We start from the raw sequence: 26,964 nt of genomic DNA, 5'->3' as shown, positions 1-26,964 counted from the left end.
CATTCCTGATGGTTCTTGGAGTGAGGTAGTCTCTGTAATTATGCCCTTCATTATGCCTTTTCTTTGAGAATTTTTCCACTCTGTTAAACTACCTTGTCCTTTAAGTTTGCTTCTGCTTGATCCTAAGTAACAATTCTTTAGTTTTTGAAGCTTGTTTTTATTGTTACTCACAGAATTTCCTTTTGCTCTTCTCCATCATTACTTGTCTTAAAATCCATGAGCTCTCCTTCTGCATAATCGGTGTCTGCCCAATTATGCTTCTCGTCCATATTCTAAAACATTTATTTCTTGCTGGTCAGAGCCAGAAACTGGAGATTCTGCTGTTTTTTTGTATATTCTATACCCAAAAGTGGTTCCCACCCCATTCCAAATACTTAGCAGACATTGACCCATCCTACTGCTCCCACGGTACTATCTGGTCTGTCCTGGTTTCAGTCTATGCTTTGAATGATTCTATTAGTTGTTCCAAAAGGGATAGGGTGTTAGGAGAAGATCTAATAGCAGATTTCCACAATGGAGATATCGTCCTTCTCTTTCCTTTCTATTATTACCAAAGCACTTTCAAGAGATCTCTCTGATTCTGCTCTTCAGCCTCATTCTAACTCTCAGGCTATGTCTGTAGACATCCTTAACATGTAAGGTAAAACCTTTTTAGTTTTTCCTTTAGCTATTTTTACTGATCTTGGTGTAACCTGCTATATCAATTTCCCAGGCTTAATTTTACTGAGAAAATTACATTTTTGGCTGTACGTGGATTTTTTCCCCCCTCCTGCTGTTTATTCTCCATACATCTCTAAATCAATCAGCAAAAATATCCACTGTATAAAATCTGTCTGTGTGTATGATGCATATTAGTTTCTTCTGTGAGATGATCCTCATGTCAATAACTAGGCATAGATAGATAATAGTAAATATCAGGATCTTTTTTCTTTGTGGCCAGCAACTGCTTATCACAAAAACGTTTGCTCCTTTGTTTCCCAGCCCTTCCCGCTCTCTTCAAAGAGGAGTTAAGAAATGAGGAAGCCATGGAGGGTAAAATAGTCACTCTGCGCTGTGAGCTGACCAAGACTGCTTCAGTGGAGTGGAAAAAGGGGGACACAGTACTCAAACCTAGTGAGAAATACAAAATGAGGCAGAAGGATGTCACTGCAGAACTGGTGATCCATAATCTAAATGAGAGTGATGCTGGTGATTATACTTGCGTGTGTGGGGATGTGCAGTCCACAGCTTCCTTAGCAGTACACGGTAATAACCAATTTCATCTAGATGTCCTCATTATCGAGCTTATGGTATGAATTCATCTTTTCTCCATGTTCGTTGTTATCTCTGCATAGTTCCTCTGAGTCTGACTTCATATGTCGTGGTCATGAGAAATTGCTTTTTGTGATATAAGGGAAAACCCCTCACCCATCCATATATAAATAGGCTTTAGGGTTTGCTCCTTAAAGTACGTGAGATAAAGCTAAAGACAGCTCCCCACTGATGCTTGCCTTTCATTCCCCCACCTCTGCCCTTCACCAGGAGGCTGTGTTTGCTGCTCCATTTTAACCCTGTGTCCATTGCATCCTCAGTGCTGCCTGCACGCATCAAGGAGAGCTTGAAAGATGAGGAGGTAACAGAAGGTCAAGCAGCCACTCTGTGCTGTGAGCTGACCAAGGTTGCTCAAGTGGAGTGGCGAAAGGGAAGTAGTTTGCTCAAAGTCAGCGACAAATACAAAATGAAGCAAGAGGGCACAGTCATGAAGCTGCTTATCCATGATGTAGAAATGAAAGATGCTGGAGAATACACCTGTGTGTGTGGAGAACAGGAGACTACAGCTGCCTTGATAGTGCATGGTAAAAACATATATGTATATCTGTGTTATTTTGTGTTTCTCTATCAGCTACTATAGATTGTGTTTTCATGCGTGGCTGAATTTGTTTGAATTTCCAAGCTGTCTCCAAGATCTGGTTGCATCCAGACCACTTTTCTGTTTCTGTCTATTGGTTTGTCCAATAACACATAAATATGAGAAAAACAAACTCATTCCATCATAAAATGTTGTCTGCCTCTGTACCACCCCATCTTTCCCCTCATGTGTGTGCCACGTGTCATTTTTAATGCCCTGTGTCTGTTTTGTGACCTTCAGCCCTGCCTACACTTTTCAAAGAAGAACTGAAGGATCTGCAAGCCATGGAAAGGCAAACAGCCACTCTGTGCTGTAAGCTGACCAAGGCTGCAGATGTCCAATGGAAGAAAGGAAACAAAATAATCAGAGCAAGTGAAAAATACATCATGCGTCAGGATAATGCCCTTGCTGAGCTGGAAATTCGTGATCTGGAGCTGCAGGATGCAGGAGATTATACCTGTGTGTGTAGAGACCAACACACCACAGCTTCTCTGACAGTGAATGGTAAATTCATCTTGCAGATGACTGCTCTTTTTTTGTTTCTCTGAGATGTCCTTTTGGTGTACAAAGTGTTCACCTATCACCTTTTTCCTAGGAATTAATTTGTGTTCAAGAAAGGAGAACAACTTGTTCCAACGTTTAATTTTGGTCTGATGTTCCTGAAAAGGAAGCTCAGGACATGACCGTTTCTCCATGCAGACAAACTTACCTTTTAAGTTTAAGGGAATAGGACCTAGGAAATGTTCCCGTTACACCAGCTGAGATGTCCTGCTCCCTGATGGAGGGTGGTCCTGTGATAAATTCCTTGGGTTGCATCTCAAATCCATCCAGCCTGTTGTACTTTGACCTGTCAGCTCAGCACTTCTTTCTCTTACTGACAGTGCTGGATTTAGTTTTCCAGATCATCGTAGTGATAACCTCATCCTCAACGGCCAAATACCTTTACTCGCCCAGATTTGAACTTCAGTTGATATTTCCTGATGTTGATCACAAATGCAGAAGTCTTTGTTTAAATACACTGTCTATTGGCTTTCCATTCCCAGCCCTGCCAGTGCTTTTCAAGGAAGAGCTGAAGAATGAAGAAATCCAAGAAGGAAGATCAGTCTCTCTGCGTTGTGAATTAACCAAAGCAGCTCCAGTGCAGTGGAAAATAGGGTCCAAAGTGCTCAAAGCAAGTGACAAATTTCAAATGAGACAGTCTGGCACCACTGCAGAGCTGGTCATTCATGATCTAGAAGTAGAAGATGCTGGAGATTATACCTGTGTGTCTGGTGACCAGAAGACAACAGCAACCTTAACAGTTCATGGTAAAACCACTTTATTAAAAATGATAATTAGTGCTATAGATAAACATCACTCTGAAATTCAGCTGTTTCTGCCCTGGGTCAGTAGCTTGTCTTTGGTTTTATCCCTTTCTTTTCCTTCATTCTGTGTGCAATTCATTTCTTACTGAGAAAAAATAGATCCAGGCAAATTTTTGGGTTGTTATTACGTTGTCACCTTTTAAAAGGAGAAAACAGGATATTTCTTTATGTCCAAGTCTGCTTTTGGGCATTTACATTTCCCAGCTCTTTTCCCTCTCTCATCCCCATGGTTCACTTCAGCCAAGCACAGTTTTCTTCAGAACATGCGTGTGTGGTTGGTCATGTCCTCTGCTCTCCAAGCACTGCTCAAAGGAGAAATGAAGTTTGAGGGAGCAGGCGGAGGAGATGTCATGCTGCTGTGTGATCTGGCCATGGTTGCTCCTGGGGGTACCAGATTCTTTAAGCGAGTCAGACATGCAGAATGAGATAAGAGTCACCATTTCAGAGCTTCTTATACCTAACCTAGGTTTAAAGGATGCCTACATCTCTATGTGGGGATCAGGTCTACCTAATGTTCTTTATCCTGTTAGCTCCCAATAAACCAATCCATAAAGAAATCCTTGAGTTATGTTAATGATCTCATTAACTCATGTTCTGCTCTCATGAAATTAATGAGTATCCTTTTTAATGAGTAACAGTCCTTGGCTCTGAGAAACTTGGTCAAACATCCAGTTCTCTTCTATCTAGCTTTTTCCCAAAACTTTCTGACCCTCCCCTGGGCTTTCCTGAGGCATGGACCTTTTCTGAAGCATTTGGGGAGTACTATTTGTATTCTGTACTTGCTTACAGTAGCTGTGCACAAGGCACTTCTGTGGGTGTATGTTAATAAGTAGTTTTCCTGCTGGTTATTTCCTCTAGGTTGTTCTGTCTCTGGGTTATGATTTCTAAATTGGGAAATAGTGAGAATCTGAAATTCTTATTACATATAATGGCCCTTTGAAATTCTATTTAAAACTAAAACTACTTTTATTTTGAAATCCAACTGCTCTCATGTAGGTGGGGTTATAAAATTTTAGTGAAAACAAAACAGAAAATATCAATGCCAGCCTCCAAGAAATCACACCTGTGTAGTTAAAATAGTACTGTATCCAGCAGTGTTATTTGTGAGTGCCGTTTACCTGAGATCTATATCTTTTTGTATTGTTCTTTCACCATGAAAGACAACAGATACCCAGGGAACTGAAGTCTTACTTTAAGTGAAACCATGACACATTTGAAGAAGAATGCTTTCAGAGTTTCTGAACTTGGCTGTAGCCGTGCATGTCTTTTACAAGTTGAAAAAAGGAGGAATGAGGGCAAATAATCCCAAGCATGAAAAAGAAATTAAAATTTTAATTTTGGTTTTCTGATGACCATTTGTCCATGTTACATCCTTCAGCTCTGCCACCACTCTTTAAGGAAGAGCTAAAGGATAAAGAAGCAGAAGAGGGTGGAGAAGCTGCCCTGCATTGCGAGCTCACCAAGGCTGCTCCGGTGGAGTGGTGGAAGGACCAGAGGATTCTCAAAGCAAGTGGGAAATTCAAAATGAGGCAGGAAGGGACAAAGGCAGAGCTGCTGATTCATGAAGTAGCTGAGGAGGATGCAGGAGACTACACCTGTGTGTGTGGAGAGCAGCAGACTACAGCTGTCTTAACAGTACAGGGTAAAAACTATCTTGACCCTCCTACTTCCTAACTGGAAACATCTGTCCTTTATTGTAAGATGTTCAATTTTCCATGTCTGTTCAACCTTATTAACTGAAGTTCCATTCTTTTGAAGGTATTCCTTTTGTTTGATGATCTGCAGGCTGTGTTTATTGGAAAATACCCATCTGCGTTTTCCTGTGCCATCCTTTTGCTTTTTCTTGCCTTAATCATGGACCTGCTATCCTTTCATCTTCCCCTTCTGGCATTCTTTTCCTATAATTTAAACCCACTAATATTTTGTCTTTCCTTTCCTGCATTTATTCTCTAAACCACAAATTTGTTTATTCTTTGCCATTCCTTTCTGGCATTCTCAGTACCTACCATTTTAATGTAGTATAGGGTATAAAACACAGTATCCAGAACAAGGCTGTGTTAGTTACAATTTCACCTGGTAGAAAGCAGATGTAAATCTCTTGAAGACAGTGCAATTTTGCTAGTAGGACAGCATAAAACTACTGTATATTATACATATATTATTTTATTATATTTTATATGTATATTCCCACAAGGATGTTTTCATTTCTCTTTCGTCTCTTTGTTGCTGATCCTTCTCCTTCCATAACCTTCACAACTTTCCCCTGCCACTTCCTACTCATGGTCCCTGGAGATATCCTTAGTTTGTAATACTTTTCACCTGCATTCTTCAGCTGTGCCTCCATTTTTCCAAGAAGAACTGACCAGCAAGGAAGCAGTTGAAGGTGGAATGGTCACTTTGCAGTGTGAGCTCAGCAAGACATCTGCCCATGTTCAGTGGAAGAAGGGCCATCGCGTCCTCACCTCGGACAACAAGTACAGCATAAGACAGGAAGGCTGCGTTATGAAGCTGGCAGTTCACAATTTAGACTTGAATGATACTGGAGATTATAGCTGTGTGTGTGGAGACAAGACCACCACAGCTGCCTTAACAGTGCATGGTAAAGTAATCCCCAGTCTCTATTGCTATGGTCTGTCCTGTTCCCTTTCTGTTTGCTTGGGCTCTTGTGTTGCTTTGGACTTTACTTTTGTGCTCCCTCCTTGTGTTAGAATTAGGAAGAGAGTTGCCTGCTGGTGTTTGTCCTCTGCAGCTGTGCTGGTCCTTCTCACATTCCTTGCCCTGATGCAGCGTCCAGGGAAGCTGGGGGAGATTTTCCCATTGTGTTCCACTGACCTGGATCAGGGCTCAGTAATGTATCACGCGTCCTCTACCCCAGGACCTCACCTAGCTGCTTTTCAAGGGATATTCACTTTCTCTGTGGTAACTCTTTTACTCTTCAGCACTGCCTCCAGAATTCAAAAAAGACCTGAAGGACCTAGAAGCTGTAGAAAGTGGGACAGCTACTCTGCTCTGTGAGCTGACTAAACCTGCTGTGGTGCAGTGGAAGAAAGGGCAGGAGGTGCTCAAAGCAAACAGCAAATATAAAATGAGTCAAGATGGCGCTGTTACAAAGCTGATTATCCATGAGCTGGATGTGGAGGACACTGGAGATTACACTTGTGTGTGTGGAGATCAGCAGACAACTGCCACTCTGACAGTCAATGGTAAAAAAAAAAAAAAATAGAAGTTTGTATTTTTTAAAAGTAATACCTGTGGTTTAGCATCACTTACGCAGAAGAGCTCACTACAGTTCGTAAGGCATGCAGAACAGCATGATCTATACAGCCTAATAGAGTGAAGAAGGTGGAGAATGGGAATTGCCATGCAGAACTAAATGGCTTCTGTCAGTATGTTACTGTCAGGATAATTGTAATTTCTCTTGCAAGTGGTCTGTTTTAAGGAGGAATCTGAACTCTTGCATCTCCCTGCTAATCTTCAGCATACCTCTTCAGTGATCAGGGAAACGTTGGCTACTTTTATAGTAGAAAAAATATTCTGCCAGTTTTAGATCATAGATTAGAATAAAATGCTACATACTTTGTGGCAAACATCACTTCTTGAAATTGTTTTCTTCTTGTTCTGCAGATATTTCTATTACTTCTCTGGGGAAATAGCCTTTAAATCTAGAGCATTGAGGTTTAGGGACATCTGCAAAAAAGCTCTTCTGGTGCTTTGTTTTTCTTTCTAGTTTTCTTTCCCAAGCCCCAACTGCAGTATATTGCAAAATATGTTTCTATTTTATAGCCCTACCAGCACTTTTTAAACAAGAGCTTCAGAATACTGAGGCAGAAGAAGGTGGTAAAGCAACACTGAGGTGCGAGTTTACTAAACCCAACACTCCAGTAGAGTGGAAGAAAGGAGATATTACTCTCTATCCTGGTTTGAAATATGAGATGAAGCAGCAGGGTTCTGCTGCTGAACTGGTCATTCATGACTTAGAACTGGATGATTCAGGAACGTACACCTGCAACTCTGGACATCAGCAGACAACGGCTGTGGTTACTGTACATGGTAGGTGGAGTATTGACCTTTGGCTCTATAGACATGAAGTGAAAGGAGCCTCTCAGTGGTCTCTACCGCCATTTATCTGTTTTGCTGCCGATCCATGCCAGCATACATATTCTACTTGAGCATGACACATGACAAGTTAGAAAGGTTCTTCTTGCAGTATGTGAAGTGATTAATCATCATCAAAGCAATTAAATGTTATCATGATGTAAAAATGTGATGAACCCTCCTGCCTTCCGAGTACAGGGAGTGTGGCTGCATACGGAATGGATAACAGAAAATATGCCAGGCAGGCTGGTGGTTATTTTGGGGTTGTTGATTGCTTCAGTGGACAAATTGATCAGGCATAATGCCTGATTGGAATGATACGAGATGCAGTAATTGGTGGATAAAAGATTTATTTAATATTTGAATGTTCTGTATTATTACTTGAAGTTTTGAGCCTCAGGTGTAGAAAATTGCATCCACATCTGTTTTCCTCCACCTCTTCTACCATGCAAGAGCAAGACCTTGCAGGAAATCTGAATTTCCTCTCCCATTTACCACTTTATTGTCATCTTTTACTGTACTGCCTCTTCTAATCTTTTGAGTGATAACTTGATCTTTTATATTTTGATAGAAGCTTTATTTGGGGCGGAAATACTTTTCACTTAATATTTCAAGTTGGCAGACCTTTATTAAGGAACAAGGGTCCATGTAAGAAAGAACATATCCCAGTGATCTTTGACTAAAGTATCTGTAGTTGGCATGGAGACACTTCTTTAGGAAACCCTGATTCCTGCAGATCACAAACCAGACCATTCTATGGACCATTCTAAGACCAGATCTTTCCTAACTCCACCGTCTGTCCTGAGCTCTTGTTCACATAATGGTTCAAGAAGGATGCTTCCAAGACAGAGAGTTGCAGCCCAAGTATTGTGGAATCATTAGGATAGGCCATTTCTGAAGAATTATGCTAGGATTGGATCCTTTTCAGACAAAACACTCTTAAAACATTTCCCTCTCAAATTTTACAGAACTTCCTGTCACATTTAAACAACCCTTACAAAATAAAGAATCAGAGGAAGGAAGCACAGCTACATTCTGCTGTGAGCTGTCGAAACCCAATGCTGCAGTGGAATGGAGGAAAGGAGGAATAGGGCTGCAGCCCAGCCAGAAATATGAAATGAGGCAGAAGGAATGCCTGGTAGAGCTCTTAATACATAATCTCAAATTAGAAGATACAGGAGAATACAGCTGTGACACTGGGGATCAGGAAACCAAGGCATCCTTAAGAGTGAAAGGTAGGTTGTAAGAGAATGGAAGAGAATGATACTTTGTTCTTCTAGTGCTGGATTTGAGTTTTGGTTTCTAAGGAGGAATACGTTCTTGCTTTATGGCTGGGGAGAAATTAAAAAAAGAACAATACTTTAACATAATATCTGGATATTACATGACATGGTTTACGTATTTTAAAAAAGATTTTCTTCCAAATCCTGGAAGAAGACTGACAATGATGTTCCTGATCTGCCAAGGCTGTTCATGAAGTTTGAACTTCGTTACTCTTGAAACCATTGTTAGCGCAACTGAAGGATAAATTAACTAAAAAAATTCCACCCCGGCAAGGATTTGAGTCACGGAACAAAGGAAATAAATGTTATAATTTCAGATGGCTGCTTTTAACACAGCAAGATCTCCTAGAGGCTCCAGGCAAATTAGAAAACATGGATCCTGCCTAGGAATATAGCACTTGAAGCACAGTATCTTGTTCTCCAAAGTGTCTGTCTAACTGTGTTAACCAGGACTTGACTCAGGCTTCAATAAAAGCTCCTGTTGCTTCTTTTTTTTTCCTTCCCCTTTAGCTCTGCCAGTTCTTTTCAAAAAGGAGCTGAAAGACAAGGAGGCAGAAGAGGGAGCTGTGGTGAAATTCCAGTGTGAGCTAACAAAGGATAATGCAACAGTGGAGTGGAGGAAAGGCACCATGGAGATCTTCCCATGCGCCAAATATGATATTAAATTAAGTGGTCGCACAGCTGAACTTGTGATTCATCATGTAGAACCAGAAGATGCCTCTGATTACACATGTGATACAGGAGACCAGCAGAGCTCAGCATTCCTCAGAGTGAATGGTTAGCATTTCATCAAGATGCAAGAAAGGATAGAAGGGATTTATGAAATTGTGTGATTATATTCTTCTCTTTATTGGTGACTAAGCCCCCCGAGAACTTAAGATAATGAGGGAAACAGGCGCCCAGTCATAAGCCAGAATATAGAAAAGTGGATCTTGTGGGACAGGATTTGTAGAATGTCTGTTTAAGCCTTTAAAGCACAGCATACAGTGTATTGACCCTTTCCTCTTACATGATAAAAGCAAGAAACTCTGCATCATGGGGATTTTGAATTCTAATAGATCTTTATTTTTTGCACTTTGCATTCATTGCTGGCTCAGTTGAATCAATAACTAATCATAAGTCATCTACAAAAGCATTTAAAAAAATTACTATTTTCAATTTCTGTAATGCCTCCCTATGAAGGTCCTGAGAACACGGTGTTTACACAAACCAGGAATACTGCCTGTGATTAATCACTGTCTGTGAAATGTTTGTGGTCATCTCAAACTGCTGGGTGGAACTTGTGGCTCTAACCTAATCCACAGCCTTTCAGACTGCATCAGCAGCCACTGGGTCAACTACAAATGAAAGAGCCCTGTGATTGCTTTGCGTGTATCACAATAGGGTTTAGACAGAGGAACCACAAGCACTGAGATTCTTGTTTATACAACTGCTGTCACACATACTAGATGGATATTCCCTTCTAGTTTTCATCAGTGACAAGCTGTTGTCTGAGCTGTTCCATGCCCTGCTTGAATAAATGTGGTCCATTTGTTGGTGCATCATCTGGAAGGACTCGTTGATCGTCTAGGTTCTTGAAAATAGCAGAGAAATCAGAAATGTGTTTGAAGCTTTACATCTTTAGAGTGTTGAAGTCATGAGTATTTCTATAAAAAATAATAGATTTTTCTAGATTTAATCAGAAAGTACCAGGTTTTGCTCACCAGAGCTCTTTACATGTGTGGGAATTTCCAATATCCAGAGCAGACGTATAAAGGGTGTTATGTGGATGTCCTTGACTTCATGGGAAACAAACACACTTGGTGAACTTTCTGATCCTCTCTTTGTCTATATATACATAATGTAGATGTGTTTATGGAGCAAAAAGGGTTGTTATTATTGCATAACCACCTCATGCAAATTCATGCTGCAGCACCAGGCCCCAGGTGCTTCGTGCTGACTTGTGCAGACCTGGCATTCAAGCCAAAACATCAAGTATTAATTTTCACTTTGCAGCCATCAAACCACATCTGAAGCAGCACCTGAAGAATGAAGAAGTGGAAGTAGGAGGAACAGCCAGGCTGCGCTGTGAGATTTCTATTAGCAAAGCAGAAGTGGAGTGGAGGAAAGATGGAGTGCTCCTTCACTCAAGCTCCAAGTATGAAATGTGGCAGGATGGCACCCTCCATGAGCTGCGTGTTCACCGCCTGGAGGCTGGTGATTCTGGAGAGTATTCTTGCAAGGCTGGAGATGAGACGAGCTCTGCAAAACTGACCGTGAGAGGTAAGACCCGTTTATTTGGGCAAGGGGGTTTTCAGTGTTGGATGCTAAGATTTTGCAGCATGATTGTTACCAATTGTGATAAATGACTGTGCTGAACTACTGTGATAAACACAGAGCACAGAAAGGGTATCATGAAAAAAGTCATGGTCAGTGAATGCACCAAAGCAAAGATTTGCTTTGTGGACAGGAGACGATAAGGCAACTGTAATTTTTGACTCATGGCTTGAAATATTTGTTTGACATCATATGCATGTGAGTGAACAGATGGTTCACCCCCAGCTTCCAGCCACATGGCGACTGCATCTGGCCTTAATGTTGTTACAGACAGAGCTTGCTCTCAGTTAGGACCATGAGTGTGGAACAATCACCACCAGCATCTCTACAGGCTACTTGATATTGTAGATATGTCATGCCCAGCTGCACCATTTTTCATGCTGATGGTGACCTCAGTTGCATGAATATGTACTGTGTTTGCTCAGATGGAGATTGCACTGCTTTTCCTCTGATATTCCCCAGCAGATTCAGGGTACATACAGCTTCTGCCTGTTGCAGTCTGCCTGTATGACCTTTGCACAGATCCACAGGGGCCCAGCTGTCCTAGAAGCTGGACTCAAGCTAAGTGAAGTGCAAATGTGCTCATGCTAATCCAGTAAGTCCTGCTGAGAGCACAGAGCCAACCAGATCCCAGCCAGTCTGGAGCATCAGCACAGAGTATATGCAATTTTGTTTGCAAAAAGACAGTAGAGGGGATCAGGTTTTAATGTTATTCTCTGATAATATCTAAGTGCAAATGTAACGAATTTCAAAATCCTGATTTTGGCATCTGGCATTTATGCCTTATTCATTCAATTACAGTATCAAACATGTAATTAAACATAAAATAAAAATCAATATGCAGTGTATCATTTAGAAAGGGCAAGTGATAAAACCCCTGAATGAAAAATATTGGCCATGTTACCATGTACGCTAGGATTAGTGAGCCAGTATAGTTTGAGACATGATTTGAGAGGCTGTGCTATCTCCATCCTTGGAGGTAAAGCTCAACTGGACAAGGTACTGAGCAACCTGCTGTAGGCTAGTCCTGCTTTGAGCAGTGGTTGGACCAGATGACCTCCAGAAGTCCACTCCAACCTACATTGTTAAATGATTCTGTGATTTGATCCATGTTTCCCCTTTCACGGCTTGACTGATGGACTCTTTACAGAACCTGATGTGACCATCGTGAGTGGCCTAAAGGACATGGTGGTGTTTGAGGGGGATGATGTTACATTTCGGTGCCAGGTTTCTCACGAGAATGCAAGGGATGTTGAATGGAAGCTACAGGGTGTTGCTCTGCAAAATAATGAAATGAATGAGATCTCAGTGGAAAAAGGAAAGATTCACACTCTGACATTAAGGAAGGTGACTGAGCAGGACATCGGCACCATCACGTTCCGAGTGGGACCCCACATGTCAACAGCAGAGCTCATGGTAAAAGGTAAGGTCTCTCTGTGATGTGGGAAAGGAATAGATTGATGAGAAAAGGTGAATTTTTGCTTATGATAAGAGTAAATTCAAGGCCATTATTCACTCCTTGTTAACTTATGTAAGTAGGGTGCTTGTGCTTCACAGCATACATAACGTACTGATACGGTCTCATAGACTGTCATGTCTGTGGATAGGCAGTGGTTATGTCACCAGGGTCCCAAAGCTAACTGGTTTCTAAAAGAAATTACTAGGTTGGCTCTAGTAGTTATAGATAGATTCTCTATTTTTCATTGCTTCTCCTTTCCTGTTTGGTTTTTTTTCCTCCTTTGGAAGAAAAACTTCCTTTTTCTTTCTCTAAATATTGTTTTGAAGAAATTCTCAGTCAAACATCCTTCTTCTCTTTTTGAAGTTTACTTTAACCCCACAATATAAAACACAGAAATTAAAGTGGGGTTTTTTTATACATAACTGTTCAGCTGTGGCTTTATCACCACAAAGAAACAAGATAAAGATGACTGTAAATGCCTTTGCTGTGTCTGTAATTTCAGTGCCACCTCCAGTCTTCAAGCAGAAATTACAGAGCATAGAACTGCAGGAAGAAGAAACAGCCATTCTCTGCTGCGAGGTCTCCCAGGCTGATGCTGTGGTGGTGTGGAAGAAGGGCACTCAGGTGATTTCTCCAAGCTCCAAGTATGAAATCAGGCAGGAAGGAACAATCCATACTTTAAAGATTTATCACTTAAACCCAGAAGACTCTGGCAAATATACCTGTGATAATGGAAATGAACAAACAATAGCCAGTTTAACTGTTAAAGGTAGGTTGTTTTGTTTCGTTTTCTTTTTAAAAAGAGAAACTTGTTCCACTTCGTAGCTTAGCACTAGCAAGAGGGTGCTGTCTACTGTCCTTGATTTCACATGTACTTTGGTGGCATAAAGCAGCTAAGTCCTTTTGCTTTCAGAAGTTAAGTCCTGTGGTGTCCTGAGCAATGAATATGAAGAGATCCAAATGCAGTAACTGCTTCCACAATCCTAGACCCAAGGGCCTCTTTCTGTCACTCAGAAAACCAAGGCTGAAACTGAAATTAGCATAAGACCATTTTTGATGCTTAACCAACTTTTGAGTTCCATCTGGGAAAATGGTGCTCAAGAGTAAAGTGCTCAAACTTACTTGGGGACTCAACTTCAGCTGAGGAGTAAGGCGTCTAAATAATTCCAGTCCCTAGGGTCTTAAAAATAGGTTTAATGTGCAATATATTAATTTTTTAAAATCCACGCTGGTACCAATACAATGTTAAGGTGACTCTTTCTGAGATATAAGATCAGCAAAAATAAAGAGGAGCCAGGATGTTTTGGGGAACTGCCATCTTTTGAAATATCCCTTGAGGGCTTTCCCATGAAGGGCACACATCTACCTGCTATCACACTAAATCCAGGATTCAATGGTACCAGAATAGTTGTACTCTAAGTGGATTATTTGGTGGTGGCTGTCCGTTTGTGTCTCTATGCACTGTCCTAAACCAAGAGGAGCTATACTTCTATATGTGGCACATTGTAAATCAACCCATCAAAACCCTATCTTAACCCATCACGGATACACATCAGTACAGAGATTTTCATAGTTCATCTCTCTTCTGAGTCCAGTTTTTAAATGAAGGGCATATAATGTTTTTCCATACACCTCCCAAATACCCAATAACTTAGACATCAGGTGTAGGCTTTTGAATTGTGCCTTTGATACCCATTTGGAGATACCTGCACTTAGATGCTCAAGAGTCCATATCCATGACTGCTCCTTTGTAAGAAGAAACACATTCCCAGAGGTGTCCAGTGACTCTTGAGGAGTGCAGAGTGCTTAGTGCTTCTGGAAATCCAGCATTTTTTGTCATTCCTTGTTTGGGCTTTAAAGTAATTTTGGAATTGAGTTTGGACCTACTTTGTAATAGCACCATAGTTTCATTAAACACAAGACTTAATGACACAGTCATCAGTGAAACATAACTTCTTTTCCTCTGATTTATCTTGATTTAGCTTTGCCAGTAACCTTCACACAACCGCTCCAGAACCAGCAAGCTGAAGCAGGTGGCACCATTACTTTGAGCTGTGAAATCTCAAAATCAAATGCCACTGTGCAGTGGAAGAAGGCCGGGACAGTGCTGCGACCAAGCAACAAATACAAGATGCATCAAACTGGATCTATGGCTGAGCTGACAATTCACAACCTGAGTGAAGCTGATGCTGGGGAATACATGTGTGACTCAGGGGACCAGCAAACCACTGCATCTGTGCTCGTGAAAGGTGGGGCTTTGCATGGGGAAGGGCTGAACAGAGCTTGGTACTGTGGCAGGGGCACATGATGAAGTAATTTGGCAGCTAGACATTGCCCAGTGCACAAACTGAATCATGGGAATCTCAGAAACAAGAGTGATTTCAGAGGGATAAGAACTGGGTCAGTTATCTCTAGGGAATCAGAAATGGGTCTTTAGTCAATGATTCTGTGGTTTAATGTTAATGTCACCCACTAAAATCTGATGACAATGTTTCCACAATACATAGATTGCATTATAAGTATATATTTTATATTTATACTGCACACAATGCAGTATAACATGCAGACTTCGTAGACTATCATATATATGTGCATAATATATATGTACACGTACATTACGCATTTGTAAGAATGTAACATGTTACTACATGCCCATGTAACTACATTTCCATGCATTTATTGCTTAGCGCTTTGTGGTTATTCTTTCAAAAAATATAGTACTGCCAAGAAAGAGCATAACAAAATGTTTAACCTAGGAAGCATCACTTGAAAGTAGGTATCAAACTCTGTTGACCTTTCCATAAAGAACCAGCAGCAACCATAGTGGAGATGCTGAAGGATGTCACTTCGCGTGAAGGAGAAGATGCAGTGTTTGAATGCAGGCTGTCACGGGAAACAACTCAGGAGGCCCAGTGGTTCCTGGGGGATGTTCCCCTGCAATCCAATGAAATGAATGAGATCAGAGTCCAAGGGACGTGTCACACTTTGATCCTGAGGAAGGTGACACTAGAAGATTCTGGGCCCATCAGTTTCAAAGTGGGGCAGCATACCTCAGCAGCACAGCTAACGGTTCAAGGTGAGCAACCATCCTAAGAAGAGGGATTGAGCAGGTACTGATGAGCACTGTCAACATTGTTTTAGCTTCAGAAGAGGTGTATTTGGGAGGAGGGGTCCTTGGAAAATTTGTGAGATTCTGCTAACCTAATTTAGGCATTTAAGAGTCAGAGATATACAGCTGAGCTAGTCATTTCAGTCCTTTTTATAGTCCACAGAGTGAAGGAGGGATGGGCAGCCACAGCTTCTCTGGGCAACCTGTGCCAGTGCCTCACCACCCTCACAGGGAAGAACATCTTCCTTATATCTGATCTAAGTCTCTATCCTCTTCCATTTTAAAGCCATTCCCCCTTGTCCTGTCACTACTTGCTCTTACAAATAGGCACCCAGTCCTGATCTGGGGGGCAATGCTGAATTAAGCAGTTGCAGCAGTGTTGGTACCCTCTTCCCCACAGTTGCTCCGATCACCTTTGTAAAGGCACTCCACAGCTTGGAGCTACAGGAGGGTGGCACAGCTCACTTATCCTGTGAAGTGTCCAAGCCTGATGTCCCAGTGGAGTGGAAGAAAGGCACATCCGTGATCCGCTCCAGCCAGAAGTGTAGCATCAAGCAGGAGGGGAATGTGCACGTGCTGGTCATTCACGATTTGAACCGTGCAGACACAGGGGAGTACAGCTGCCACACAGCTGATGGGAAGACCACTGCCAGGTTAGAGGTTAAAGGTATGTTTTCCATTTTGCTCAGCAGTGGTGAGAGGTCTGTGTATCAATTTTTGGAGCTCTGTGGTACAAAACAGACATTGAGGTAGTGGAGCAAGTACAGTATAGGCCACCAAGTTCATCAGGGGATGCACATGATGTATAAGGAGAGGACAGGGCAGCTGGATTTGTTCAGGCCAGGGAAAGAAGGTTGAGGCGAGACCTCATTGCTGTTGTTTATGGCTTCCTAATGAGGCTCTACAGAAAAAAGAGGCAGATTTTTCTTGCTCAGAAAACAGATGAGAGGCAACAAGTGCAAGCTGCAACAGAAGAAATCCAGATTGGGGAAAAAACCCTAACCTTTCACAATTAATCAGTGGCCAGACTCTGGAACTGGGACCCAGAGAAGTGGAGGAATCTCCATCCATGGAAGACCACCAAAGGTCCTGTCAGACTTAATTATTCTGGAATTCATGCCTAGCTTCATGATCTGAAGCCTTAAGTTTGCAGGTATATATTCTTTGAGTGCTTTTATCCTGTTCCATGGTTTTATTTTGGGGACGCAAAACCATCCGGGCTTCAGAAATTATTATTGAAGTTATTCAGGAATTCCTTGTGAAAAGAAGTCTAAGATTTGGGGAGAGAAATGCAGCTCTCTCTGTCTTAAGACTGACAGGAGCAGGGATGCCTACCTCTTCTTAGGTCAATGCAGCCAGAATTGTGCATGAACTTCATGAATGGCGTTCTCAGTACCTTAAAAGCAAAACATTCCTCTATTTTCTATTTTTATTTCACCCGTTTTTTTTTCTCTTTGCACCATCTCCCCTTTCAAGCCTTGCCTGTGCTTTTCAAACGCTGGCTGAAAAACGAGGAGGTGGAGGAAGGGGGCACAGTCATGCTACACTGTGAGCTGACGAAACCCAACGCACCTGTGGAATGGAGGAAAGGAGATAAGGTGCTGCAGTCAAGTGACAAGTATGAAATCCGGCAAGAGGGGACACATGTTGAGCTCTTCATCTATGATGCTGAGGCTCAGGATGCTGGTGATTATACATGTGACTCGGGGGATCAGCAGACCACTGCATCATTGCAAGTCAAAGGTAGGAGAAGCCTTGCTTGAAGGCAGAGAAGTTATGGCTGTGGCTGCCTTCCATAGGGGTGATACGGAAGTTTTATCACTGAATTATCATTAAAAAATCTGATAATTTGTGAACAATCTGTGAATTACAACTGCAGGAAATTGTTTGATCTGCAATCTGTTCTTCAAACAAGAATTTAGTGCTTTTAAACCCTATTCTATTTCTGCAGCTGCAATTTTGATCACATTGTGAGAGCTGGGAGCAAAATTACAGCTGCTGCTAATGACAAGTATGTACAAGAGCAGTTAGAAAACTTATAAGAGACTGGAGTATTTCACCATACACAGAACACACCTATTTTAAATTAAGCCATTATACCTACTTGTGCCTGAGCAGCCCAAGAATTGTGGCTCTCTGCCTTTTTCTTGTGGCTGTGGTTTTGGATTTCATAGTTTTATTCATTTTATATTAAGAGTGCTTGGTTATACTAAATTGACTTGATCCTGAGTTTAGCCATCATAATGAGCTCCTGCTCAGAGCGTGTGGTTTCAGCAATTAAATGTCCAAATGTTGTGATTGGTACTGTTGTGCCTCTACCTGCTCACACTGAAAATTGTGGGTTTGCCCATATGAACCCCCTTTAGAGGTCCTGTGACCTATGGCAATACTTTATGGAGCAGCAGTGGACACCCTTGTAGTATCAGAGGATGATCTGATGAGTGCCTGGCTATGGCACGACTCAAAATCCTGCTCTGAACTTGGCATTGCCAACAGACAAGTTGTGGTTCAGAAACAGGGGAACTGCCAAGCTGGATAAGTTGCAGCAAGTTTCTCACATCTGAGCAGTGTCACTGATGGAGCTGCTTCTCTACTACAGTACTACCTGTGCTGTTTAACGAAGAGCTGAAAAACGTAGAGTCTGAAGAAGGGGGAACAGCTGTCTTGCACTGTGAGATCTCCAAGCCTGATGCCCCTGTTGAGTGGAGAAAAGGAGGGGTGATCATTCAGCCCAGTGACAAGTACGAGATGAAGCTGAAAGGCAGAATTGCTGAGCTGATCATTCATGGTATAGAGCCTGATGATTGTGGGGATTATACCTGTAGCACTGGATACGAGATCACTACAGCTTCTGTGTATGTGCAAGGTAAGGTGAAATGTGGCGGAAATGTTACGATTTTGCTGCCTGGATTTCTTGTTCCAAAATCTTTGACAGTAATTGGCCAAACTTGCCTCAGATGCAAACAGTTGAAAGTCCATTCATTTCTTTCCGATTTCAATGTTGAGATAAACTCCTACCTCCAGGCTGAGGTTGGACCAACGTTTATAAGTTAAGGTAGTTCAAAGTACTGACTGTACTACATACCATAGTAGATGGTGGTACTGCTGAAAAACTATTTGCTTGAGCAGTGGTGATGAAAAATACAGAAATTGTTGTTATTACTGATTACAGCTTCTATCACTGATACTCTTAATATTCTTTTAAAGTACTGCAAATAAATATTTAAATCTTAAGCTACCTCTCTGCCTCCCACCTCATACAATGTCAGTGCAGATGGTTGCCACGCACAGGAAAGCCAATCATGACTGGAGTCCTGGTCCTGGAGTAGAATTTCCTCACAAAGAAACAGTGTTTGCAGACGCACACAATGTGCTTGCAAGCAAGTGAAGAATGGAAGGTGATTTCTAAATCCCTTAAAGAAAATTTTAGTTCTTTTTTTTCCCTGGAACAGCATTACAAGTTTAACTCTTCTGGACAACTTGCACTGTTGCTTGGGCTAGTCTGCTGGAAACAACATGTATGTGTTCATGCTTTTTTTTCCTTTGGCACCTTCTCTTGCTCTGTTATACAGAAGAAGCAGCAGTCATAGTTTCTGGTTTAAAGAACACAGACGTCTTTGTTGGTGAGTCAGCCACATTCACCTGTGAGCTCTCGCACCCAGGCGTGAAGAACGTGCAGTGGTGGCTTGATGGATCTCCCCTTCACAACAACTTTGTGACTGAAATCTCTGAGCAGGACGGGATAATCCACACTTTAACCCTAAATGACGTGGCGTGCCATGACTCGGGCACTGTCACCTTCAGAGCTGGGTCCCTTATATCTACAGCTAAATTATTAGTCAAAGGTATTTCTTAGAAAGAAACACATGGCCACCTCTGGACTTGCTCAGTGTGCTAGTGCTTCTGCCTTCCAGGGTACCCTTACCAAATCCCTTAACAGTTCTTCTGCGTTCTGCAACCCTCCACTTCTGCAAGTCACACGTACCTTATGCCAGAAGCCTTAGAGGTACAACCGCATTGTTTTTGAGTGGTTTGGGTGAGGAAGGGTTGCAGGATCAGGGCTGCTGCTTTCTCCTGACATCTAAGTAGAGCTGAACATAAACCGCTGTGGTAACACCTGATTTCTTTTATTCCCCCTGCAACTGTTTCTGTAATACCACAAATATTATGTAACTGGAAATTCATAAAATTACCACCGTGATGCTCCGTGCCTAGGCTACTGGTGCTGAGCTCAGTATGTTCCTGAGACAAGACTTTGGGACGTTATGTTGATGGCTCCAGAGCTCTTCCTGGAAACCGACGGTGCATGACATTGCAGTAACACAGTGACAAAATGAACCTTGTTTTTTGACTGCCAGAATAGTAATGGTCATCACTGCACTAGTAAAGCTTTCTGGTCTGTTAGATAAATATTTTTCTCATTTGGTAAGGGTAGCCTTACAATCTGCAAATAACACTGAGCTCCAGACTCAATAAAGCAAGCTCCTTCACATCCAATCCTTTTATAGCCATTGGGAAAAGCTTTTATTTTTCATGCAAAATAATATTTATTCCTAGCTTGGAAAAGGGATTTTTATATATGGAGATATGAAGGGTTAAGAGTTCTTTATAGAAATCTACACCAATGCTATAACTGTCTGGTTTTGGACTACCATAATGTGGTAGACCATAATTTGAGCTGTCATAATATGAATGATCCACAGTATGGGATTGTAGTTGGTGGTTGATATTTCCTTCTCTGTATATGTCTCCTGTACATTCATAACATTTAGCTCTCAGATAAAATGCCAAATTCACTTCTTCCTAATATCAGAATGAAGCAGCAACAACATAGAGTGCAAGCCCTACAAATCCCATGTCCATTTGTATCAATTTTGAGTTTCGCATTTTCAGAGACAGAATCTGGTTCTGAGTTATCCAGGCAAAGAACTCCAGTGGGCCTAAAACAGGAAGTAAAAATAAATGCATCATTAGATATTCTACTCAGTCAAATAAAGGACTCCTGAAAAGTTTTCATTTCACAATAACACAGCGTTATTGATGTTGAAAGGGACCTCTGGAAATAATTTAGGCCAGTCCCACAGCTCATGCTAGCACACATATGTGTGTGGATATTTTGTACTTCTGTCTAGGCAGGATTTCTTAATGTGAACATGAATCATGGTAGTATATGACTATAAATGGATTAGAATGTGAAAGGTATTTAAATAACACCCCAGTTATACTATGCTCAGTAACACTTGACTTAATAGGAAAGTAAAATTTGTGTTTGTGTTAACAGCCAATTTAAAGCACTTTATTTTGTCCGAAAGTTTAAAAATAGATCTGTCTTTGACCTAGGTGTATTTCAGTCTGTCTAGCTATCCATGCCTTGTTCTTCATCAGGGAACAAAATGTTTTTCTCTCTACTTCATGTGCCTGTTCTCCTGGTGTAAAGCATGCTTGTAACTGGATATATTCTATAGCAAGTGAGACCACATGACAGCTTTCCTTGTTGGGCCTTCACAATATCACTGCTCTACAACTGCATTCATACAGTGGCACAGCGTGATGGCATCTTCCTGTATGGGTGGGGGAAAATGGAAAAGGTTAAAGGAGATGCCGCCACTTGCTGACCTGTTTGGGCAGCATGGGAATTCCAGGTTCCAGTGTACACATTGGCTCCCAAGTCCCAGAGAGCTTTTTGCCATTCTGCATCAGTGAGCCACCAAGGTCTTAGCCTAGTAGTGGCAAAGAGCAGTGGGACAATGGAACCAGGACACCTTCCTTCTCCAAGACCACAGGTGACATTTGCTGTAAGGAGCACATCAGTATCTTATGAAAGGAGATGGTATTTTACTCCCCAGCTGCACAGATACCTCCTGGTTTCTTCAGTCCTGGTGTAACCAAAGCATCCCCACAATCTGCCACTGATGTCTTCTTTCCATGAACACACATGCTGGAAGAGTGGCAGAGGAAGTGGCAGAGGAAGCGGCAGAAGAAGCCTTAAGGAGCAGGATCAAGCCTTGCAGCAAGTTTCCAAAAGACATTTGGAAAACCATGTTTGCTTCCCAAAGTCTGCTAGTAGCATCCCAAATCCTCAGCCTGTTTCACCAGTCTCAAGAGGAGCATTCCAGACAGAGGTCCAGTGTAGTTTATTGTAGCTGGCTTATAATCAGAACAGCTATTTGAAAGATAAGGACATAGATCAGCTTTCTCTGTCATCTTTTTATATCCCATTGTAGCCCTATCAATTTGAGGGGCAAGTTGACATAGTTCTGCTGAGAAAGATGTTGCAAGGAGAGTTCCATTTTCAGATTTCTCTGAGATTTTTCTTTTTAGCATATGTTTTGCAGTTGTATGTGGGTGGTTCACTTTGACATCTCAGGAGGAACTCCTTAGGTGCTTTCACAATATTTTGAGGTTAGATATATCTGCTGTGCCTTACGGCTACCTCCCAAGAAGCAGAACTAGTATTTTAAGAAAAAGACTGCATACTTAAAAGCAGCCTCATGGATCTCACCTTTTCAGAGGAGCTGCATACCCAGCTGCTTTCACCATTTTATAGGCTCTCTGAGATTGCAATGATTCATGCCACATCTCTGCCTTCAGCTGCTGTAAAGAAAATCGTATTACTTTTCCCCCAAACTATGTCTCTGCTGCAGAGGAACACATGGTTAATCAAAACAATAAGTACCTGTCTCCTGTGAAGTGCTCTTTTTTGTTGCAGTTGTCCTGGATCTTTGCTCCTCATGCTGCCAATGACTCCTGATATGTAGCCAGCACAGGACAGGAATGAGCATTTGCATTTGAGTGCTGCATTTCTTTCCAATGAGTGGTTGCAGTTTGCTCATACACGGAACCTTCAGTAGAGTTTGTGGCATTTTCCTATTGCTATATGAGGTTGACAGTTATAAGGAACCATTCAAAGCAATCCATCCATTGCAGTTCTCTGTCTCACATTGTGCTCCTGCCACATTCTGAGAAGAAGTGTTTCACATCTGGTGCTTCCCAGTCTAGAGGATTTCAGCAATGCTGGGAGAAAAAATAAGCCTGGAGGGAACTCCAGCAGACGTTATGCACAGAAGTTCATATTCAGGACTATTAAAGCACAAACCTTAACTGCTGATGGCCCATTTTCCAGTGTGATTGTTATATTCTAATGTACCAGTTTTGCTTCAATCCTGCTTGATGCTGACACAAGCACAGACTAAACTGCTAATCCACTGTGTGCCCAGTCAGCTTCCTGCTTGCACTGCCATTCTGCTTGCTCCTCACAAGCTCTGTGCTTGACAAAAAACATTAAGTTGCAATCTCCATGAGGATCCACTAATGCATGTCCTTCCTGACGTGTTGGTTAACAGATCCAACCATTGAAGTGGTCAGTCCCATGCAGGATATAACTGTTGATGAAGATGGCACAGCAGAATTCATATGCCAATACTCTAGGCCAGTACACGCCATATGGAAGAAAAATGATCAGGAAATACATGCAGATGGGCAGCGAGTGATTATCGATCAGGACTGGAATGTAAGCATGCTAAAAATTAAACCTACGGTACCAGAAGACACTGGCATCTATTCTTGTGAAGCTGAAGGCATTAAAGTGATGGCTACACTTGATGTTCAAGGTGAGGTCTTCCAGCCAAAGAGGAAGACTATCATGGGTTCCAAATAAAAGAGGTGGAAAAATCATGGCAGCACCTCTCAATAAGTGACACACAAGATACCCACTTTTTGGTGTCCACTCCAGTACTGATAATGATGATACAAGTAGTTGGGAGTTAATGGGAACTGAATATGAAACTGCAGCATTTGACTGAAGCTTAGTTCTAATTAATGCTGACTTATTGCAGCACTTGCACATCATGCCTCTTCTAAAATGAACTGGAACATCAGTGTAATGGGATATGTCCTGCTGAATTGTTGCAAAATCACGGATTAATGTTGGTCCAAAAAAATGATCTAACTACTTTTGCTCTTACAGAGTGCTTTTTACACACAGTAATGGGTAGCGTGTAAATTCATTTTCTTTTCAGCTAAGCTAAGGTAGCTTGGTATTTTACTTATTTCAAATACTGATCACTCAGGGATTACCCTCCTTCTCACTTGGCATCAGCATTTGTGAGGGCCCTGAGAAACAATGAATAAAAATATTACCAATAGGATTACAATTTTATATTGATGTTTCTTTTTTTACCTCTGCTGTTTATGGAATTTATGGTTTTGGTCACCAGGTGGATCAATGTAATCAATGAAGCAGTGGTTCTTATTTGATTTGGGAATATTTGTGACAATTATGCCTTCTTGCTTAACCGGAGTTGTTAGTACAGAAGAGCAGGGTATTATTTATTAAAATATTTTCTACATTGACAGGCACTTTCCATTTTAGGGATTTTAAAAGATGTTAATGAGCGTAATCTAAAAGCATCCCAGAGGAGGTAGGATTTACAATTAGCTGGTTTTTGTAGTTTGGGAAACCAGTGCTCAAAAAGTGCACAAATAAACAGCTTGCATTTGTTCTAACAAAATTATACTTCCTCCAGGGATTTACAAACCCCTCATTATTATCCATAAGTATTATTATTATAAAGTACAGATTTATTTTTTTTTTTAGTAATTCATGATGGAGGGGGGGTGTTCCTATTAAATAAATTGTTCTTTTTTTTTTTTTTTTTTCTTTTTTTCTTTTTGATTAGAACAGTTCCAGATAATAGTTACAGAGATCTAAACAGGAATGTCTCAGGGCATTGGTTTATATTATAGGTCATGCTGACCATTGTATGGTATTGGCATTTGTGTAAACTATATTTACTCCAGTGTGTGTTCCCACTGTAGTGCATGTATTTGTCCATGTAGCTGGTCTGATACGAATTATATTGGCATGCACCAGCCCACATTTAATTTTGTATCAATCTGATAGAAATGCCAACCAATGCATGCAAATAGTTGTGTAGTACATGCATGTTTCTGACCACACAATTCACTACACACGCATGTGAAAATAAACCTAATACATTATCACAGAGCTTCTGTAATAATTCAGAAATCTACCATGCAAAATACTGTTAATACAGATTTTAACTTCCTGTGTGTTTCCCAGAGGCAGATTTGTTAATGCAGATTACTGTCACTATGGCTTAGCCACCTATAATATTCTCTCATACTTGCTTTGCAAGAAAGAAAGATTTTATCATGTGCTGTCAATGGATTCAAATCTCCCCAGTTATGATGATAATTGTGCTGCCTGGAACATATGTGGGAAATGTTCCCTACTGTGGGACAGAGGAATTTGATTATCTTCCTGAGCTACCCCTTCCTATTGACTATTGGCCTGGTTCATATAAACACCACCCTTTTGTTCTTTACTTGTAAAAACAGAAATCAGTTTTCAGGTGGAAGCCTAGATGAAATACGAGACATCTTAGAGGTTTATAGTTATTTTAAAACTATCATCTCACTACTTAATTTTTTTAAAATACAGTGTTGTGTTAGAGAGTGGTTGAAATCAGTAATTAAACCTACAAGCACAGCTTATCACATCCACATCCTTTCCATCAGCTTTCCAGCAGTGGGAATCATCCAGTGCTCCAAGGCTTGTTAAAATTCAGATATGCATGGCCAAACAATTAATACCGTTCATTGTCCTTCTTTGCTAGCCAAGAACAGCATTGTCCAGGGCTTGGAGAATGTGGAAACTGTGGAAGGAGGGGAAGCCCTGTTTGAATGTTATCTTTCTAAGCCTGAGTGCTACAACTACAGCTGGTTGATTGATGATGAACCTGCCAAAACTACAGAAAATACTGAAATGGTTTACTTTGAAAATGGGCTCAGGCATCTCCTGCTGCTGAAGAACCTAACTCCCCGGGACAGCTGCAGGGTGACCTTTATGTGCAGTGACGCAGTGACCTCAGCCTTCCTGACAGTGAAAGGTAATCGAAGCGCTCATGCACAGGGAGTCTTACATTTCTTGTTGGAAAGAGCAAATGAGCAAGGAAAACACAACGAGTAGCAGAGAGGAAAAATTGCATTTGCTACTTGCTTCTTACCTAAATCTTCTTCCCGCACAGTAAATGGATGATATTTTACAATTTCCTTTTTTTTTTCCCCTTGTTCCATGTGCTATGACATGGATATAAGCAGCATCAGCTGATAATGAGTTATCAGCAAAGGACTGTCTTACAGTTGTCATTATTCTGCTGAGTTGAGTTTATAAGTACTTGAGGCCTTTAAAGATGAGAGTTATATCACTAAAAACATTATCTCTGCATGATTGTCTTTTATGCCATTACTGGAGACCCCTGTGGGGATTAGAACCCCTTCAGAGTACAAGAACAGCCATCCTTAGTCATAACATAGTATCTCCATTGTGTTTTTCTGCTACTTGGGAAGGAAATACATTGCTATGTTGGGTTTTGCTCCTGAAAGTTTTTTGAAGTTTCAGTCCCCAGTGACACCTTCTGTTCTAGCAATATACGTAACCTCTCTTTTAATGATACCTTGGTTTTCAAGGCCTGATTGTCCAGAGCTTCAGCATAAATATTCACAAAATCGCTTGCTTTTATCTATTCCTGTAACTGAGGGGCTTTCCACCTGTTTTTGTCTGCAGAATGGCGCCTACAAATCTTGCAGCCTCTCACAGATGTAGAAGTCCCTCTGGGGGAGAAAGCTACATTTAGTTGCATTTTAAGTGAAGCTGTGCCAATTACTGAAGTTTCCTGGTATAGCAATGATGTAGAGATCCAGTCAGATGAGGACTGGGAGGTACGAGCAGATGGAAACAAATACAAACTTACCCTGAAAAATGCCCAACCTCATCATTCTGGAGAGGTGACTTTTGCTTCGAGGGAAGCAATTGCATCAGCCAAGTTATTTGTGATAGGTGAGTGTCTGTTGTTCAAGCCCAATGGCACTTGAAATCTCAGACTTTATCAAGCTACAACATTGAATTTTCTAATCTTTGTGCTGATTCTTTTATCTTTGCCTTGTGTTCTAAGCTAGTGGTTTTAGTGGGAGCAGATGCTGCTTGGGTACTTGTTCTTCGACCAAAAATAGTCCATCTCATCAGTAGAAAGTTGTATCGGGCTAGTGCTGGTAAAGATGTTCACCAACTTCCTTTAGCTGCAGTCTTTTGTAAAATGTAACATAGAGTCTGATGGAAACCAATTTACTCAGAGTTCAGCGTCACCCTCAGCAAACATGGACATGAGAGGGACCTGAACTAGAGCACACATGGAAAAATTAGCCAGGGCAGCAGAGAATCCCTTGAAATATGCTAATCTTCTCAAGTGCAGGACAACTAGTTTTCCACATTAATGAGTTGCATATTAAAATCTTCATGTGGGTGAGAAACATGAAGCATACACCTTGTGCTTCAGAGATACAAGAATTAATAACTCTTGGAGTACTTCACAAGTAGAAAAATGATAGTTCCCTAATTCCCTCATGGGGCAGTTTAGACCCATGATTCA

At 41.3% G+C, this 26,964-nt stretch overlaps 1 protein-coding gene across 1 annotated transcript in view; it reads left to right on the top strand.

Moving 5' to 3' along the window:
• LOC104408418 (obscurin-like) overlaps positions 1–26,964 on the top strand; it is a gene marked incomplete at both ends in the record, with an annotated part of 134,901 nt that overhangs the window by 41,673 nt on the left and 66,264 nt on the right. Inside the window, 14 exons of the mRNA XM_010018025.1 lie at positions 982–1,245; positions 1,572–1,835; positions 2,129–2,392; positions 2,932–3,195; positions 4,631–4,894; positions 5,585–5,851; positions 6,192–6,455; positions 8,316–8,582; positions 9,141–9,407; positions 10,626–10,892; positions 12,097–12,369; positions 15,212–15,481; positions 25,153–25,425; positions 26,103–26,375. Of these exons, the coding sequence (XP_010016327.1) occupies positions 982–1,245; positions 1,572–1,835; positions 2,129–2,392; positions 2,932–3,195; positions 4,631–4,894; positions 5,585–5,851; positions 6,192–6,455; positions 8,316–8,582; positions 9,141–9,407; positions 10,626–10,892; positions 12,097–12,369; positions 15,212–15,481; positions 25,153–25,425; positions 26,103–26,375 (3,741 nt within the window). The remainder of the gene's footprint in view (positions 1–981; positions 1,246–1,571; positions 1,836–2,128; positions 2,393–2,931; positions 3,196–4,630; positions 4,895–5,584; positions 5,852–6,191; positions 6,456–8,315; positions 8,583–9,140; positions 9,408–10,625; positions 10,893–12,096; positions 12,370–15,211; positions 15,482–25,152; positions 25,426–26,102; positions 26,376–26,964) is intronic.

The sequence above is a fragment of the Nestor notabilis genome, unplaced genomic scaffold (assembly GCF_000696875.1).
Source record: "Nestor notabilis isolate BGI_N333 unplaced genomic scaffold, ASM69687v1 scaffold2157, whole genome shotgun sequence".
In the NCBI taxonomy this organism is placed as follows: domain Eukaryota; kingdom Metazoa; phylum Chordata; class Aves; order Psittaciformes; family Psittacidae; genus Nestor; species Nestor notabilis.
The sequence above is the reverse complement of the archived record's forward strand: the minus strand, read 5'-3'. Positions and strand labels throughout refer to the sequence as shown.